General features: G+C 47.4%; 1 protein-coding gene across 1 annotated transcript; it reads left to right on the plus strand.

Annotated features, from left to right (window-relative positions):
• Positions 1-59: 59 nt before the first annotated feature.
• LOC112468215 (E3 ubiquitin-protein ligase MIB2-like) lies at positions 60-3951 on the plus strand (the record flags this gene model as incomplete). Its single annotated transcript, XM_025037303.1, has 8 exons — positions 60-485; positions 1453-1913; positions 1991-2106; positions 2195-2583; positions 2860-3072; positions 3175-3352; positions 3473-3734; positions 3811-3951. Coding segments are annotated over exons 1-8 (1796 nt in total), but the record flags the coding sequence as incomplete, so codon positions are not given.
• Positions 3952-3954: the final 3 nt, after the last annotated feature.

Genomic DNA, 3954 nt, shown 5'->3' on the forward strand with positions numbered 1-3954 from the left:
GAGAGAGAGAGAGAGAGAGAGAGAGAGAGAGAGAGAGAGAGAGAGAGCGCACGCGAAAAGCAGAAAAGAGACACCTAATTGGTTCTCCGTGCGTCGGATCGGCGGGCCGACGTGCGGACGTGCCCCGGATCGAAGGAGGCGCCATCGTCAACGAGCCCGGTTATGAGGTTATCGTCGTCAGCATCGCGGACGTGAGAACCCGGACCCGGACATCGGATCGTCACCGTCGTCGTCGCCGTCCCCGTCGCCGCTGCCGCTGCTGCGGGCTGCGATGAAGCGCGCGTGATCCTCCCGGCGACGATGTCGCGTAATGTCGGCGGCTCTTCCCGTTTCTCACGGCCGGTTACCAGCTACAGCGCGCGTCGTCACGCCAGTGCCCGCCAGGCACGGTCCCGCGGAACGTCGGCCGCGCTGTTCTCGCCGTCGCCGCCGCCGCCGTTCCGCCGCGTATGATTCATAAGGACCAAGCCCGGGACTGCCTTCAGGTAATCGACGTGTCTCTGTCTCTCCGAATCTTTGAAACTTGGAAAAACGGAGCGAACAGAGCTCCGGGGAATCACGAGCGGTCTCGACTCCACCTGGTTCCGAGAGTCATTAGAGTCTAGACGGAGCTCCGGACGAGGCGCAAAGGAGAAAGGAGATATTGCGGAGCAAACGCGCGGCGAGAGCTTGCGTTATAAAAAATATATATGTGTGCGATGACGTTTCTGACAGCACACTGCATTACGGAACGGTTTCTGACGCGACGCGACAGTTTCTGATTATTTAAGCACGTGTACGTGGAACATAACGCACTGCGATATTATTGTTTTACGTGACTGCAAAATTTGATGAATATTTTGTTGTGGGAATCGCCATGTTTTAAATAATGACTTTAGACAGTTTGACATCCCGTACGTGTCTCTCCAAGTCGAAAGTTGATATGCTATAGTAATAAGAGATTTTATTGTTAACCGTATGACCCATGATATAGAAAGATGATCTCCTTATTAATCAGAAGAGAGCAAATTTTGCAATCTTATAGAAGGAAGGATATAATTAAGCATGTGGAGCATGTTTTGCATTGTGATATTTTCGTTCCACGTAACTGCAAAATTTGATGAATATCTTGTGGGAATTGCCATGTTATAAATAATGACTTTAGACAGTTTGGTGTCTTGTATGTGTCTCTCCAAGTCGAGACGAGAGTTGACATTCTACTAATTATTATAAATTATCTTCGTAATAAGAAACTTTATCGTTAACTATATGATATAGAGAGATAATCTCCCTTAACTAGAAGAAAGCAAATTTTGCAATTTTGTAGAACGAAGGATATAGTTTTATGTTTTCTTACTTCTTCTTTCATTGACACATTCATTATTGCATATATTTATTATCTTTGATATAATGTAGACTGCATGCAACGTATTTCAATAGTAACGCTCAATGTATGTAATATTTTTGTTAAAGGGACAGAAGCCAAATTTTATATATTCGGAGATGCTAGAGGTTGGTCTGCGAGTCGTCCGCGGCCAGGACTGGAAGTGGGACGATCAGGATGGCGGCGAGGGTCACGCCGGGACGATAGTAGAGATCGGCAGGCCTCCCTCCACCGGCAACTCGACCTCCAGTCCGAATCCCACCGACCGAACGCCGGACAAGACAGTCATCGTTCAGTGGGATCACGGCGCTAGGAGCAATTATAGGATCGGCTATCAGGGTGCTTATGATCTTCTGGTGTTCGATAACGCGGCCGCTGGCGTCAAGCACTCTAACATCATCTGCGACGGTTGCAAGAGGCACGGGATAATCGGCATCAGGTGGAAGTGTACAGAGTGTTTCGACTACGATCTCTGCACGCAGTGTTACATGGCCGACGTGCACGAGTTGACTCACACCTTCGAGAGATATCAAACAGCGAATTCCGTCGGGTAAGCGTTCGCGTAATTGTAATTAAATTCGTGTTAACTCATCCTGATGTATAATCGCGGTTTCCAATTGAGCGCAGAGTTCGTTTAGGACCGAGAGAAGGCTGCACGAAGATACCTCTGAAGGGGATCTTCATAGGAGCGAAAGTCATTCGCGGACCGGATTGGGAATGGGGAAATCAGGACGGCGGACGTGGTATTCACATTCTGTTTAAATCATTTATACGAATTATATAACCGCGTAATAAAGTCGCCGATCTCTAATTTCTCGTCGGATATCTCAGGGAAAACCGGCAGAGTCATGGACATACGTGGATGGGACAACGAGAGCAGTCGATCCGTCGCAACCGTTACATGGTCCACGGGTAGCACTAACGTCTACCGATTAGGCTTCAAAGGCTGCGTGGATCTGTGTTACGTGGAGGAGGCCAATGCTGGTACCTATTACAAGGAACATCTTCCATTACTCGGCCAACCGGTCTTGACCGTACCAGATAACGGAAACAGCACGTCGCCGACGAAGAGCGGTATCGCCAGCATCACGTCTAGTCCACACCCTTTAACGTTTAACGTTGGTGACAAGGTGAAAGTGCTAATGGAAGTCGATACGTTAAAAGAGATGCAGGACGGTCACGGTGGATGGAATCCGCGTATGGCTGAGTACATAGGAAAGGTACTTCACAAATGTCATACGATTGTTTACAAATTGTTCCCTAAACAGTAATTAATGTCAATTAAAGTTCAACTTCAGGATTTTAAAATCTTCTTGAATCTCAGTTTTGTCTCTGGAACGAGACAGAAAAAAAGTTAAATTTTAATTGAGATTCTGGGAGTATATTTTATTCTATTAGGTTATTTTTTTTATTGGGAAATCAATACATTTAATGTATTCAATTAGAATTAATATAAAGAAATATTATGGAATTTAATTTTTCAATTTAAAATTTAGATTGGCACGGTGCACCGAATTACGGACAAGGGAGATATCCGCGTGCAGTACGAAGGCTGCCATAATAGGTGGACTTTCCACCCGGGTGCTCTGACGAAAGTTACCGCTAAAGACGCGTTCTCTCTTGGTGATATAGTCCGCGTAAAAAGCGACCTCGCCGCCGTCAGGCAATATCAACGTGGCCATGGTGAATGGATAGACGTCATGAAAAATGTTAGTCAGCAATTGACATGCTGGTTTTTGTTATTTAATACGACTATATATGCGAAAGTAATAGACGAGTGTGTGAGATATCGAATTTTATGCTTGTCGCAGGCTCTGGGGAAAACCGGGAAGGTAATTAAAATCTATTCCGATGGCGACTTGCGCGTGGCGTTGGACGTACACGGTCATACATGGACATTTAATCCTCTGAGTGTCGTCCCGGTATCTTCTGGCACGAACGCCACGACGGCCGCGCATGATAATGCGAACAGGAGTAGAGATCGTTCGAGTACGTTTATTTTTATTATATACGAATTTGTTAGTATTAAAATTAAGAAAGATATCACATATAAATTTATGTTACTGTGTGTAAAACGAAACCGTCTGTTTGATCTGTTCCGTGACGTAGTGGACGGTACTGATAGCGAAGTAGAAAAGCTGTTGAGGGACGCCGCAAGAGGCGAGGCCGGTGTGGACGCGGTACGAGAATTTCTCAAGAAGTATCCTGGCAGGGTGGACGCGTGTGCTCCCGGCGGTGGCAGAAAAACGTGCCTGCAGGTGGCCGCGCACCAAGGTCAGCGCGAGCTCTGCACCCTCCTTCTGGACGCCGGTGCCTCTTTGCGTGCGGTCGATGAGGACGGAGATACGCCGTTGCATTACGCGGCATTCGGGTACGTTGGAAATCGTTGCCGGAGCTTCCACAGCAGCGTCAATTACATCGGTATTCTCTCTCTGTTAATTAAACAGCAATCAGCCGGAGATAATGGACCTACTGTTATCGCGAGGCGCGGCCATCAATGCCGTCAACAACGGCAGATGTAGCGCTCTGCACGTGGCGGTTAACAAGCAGCACGTGCAATGCGTGAGGGTGCTGCTGCGATATCACTGCGA

Source organism: Temnothorax curvispinosus, unplaced genomic scaffold (genome assembly GCF_003070985.1).
Source record: "Temnothorax curvispinosus isolate PA1 unplaced genomic scaffold, ASM307098v1 QBEX01018231.1, whole genome shotgun sequence".
Classification (NCBI taxonomy): domain Eukaryota; kingdom Metazoa; phylum Arthropoda; class Insecta; order Hymenoptera; family Formicidae; genus Temnothorax; species Temnothorax curvispinosus.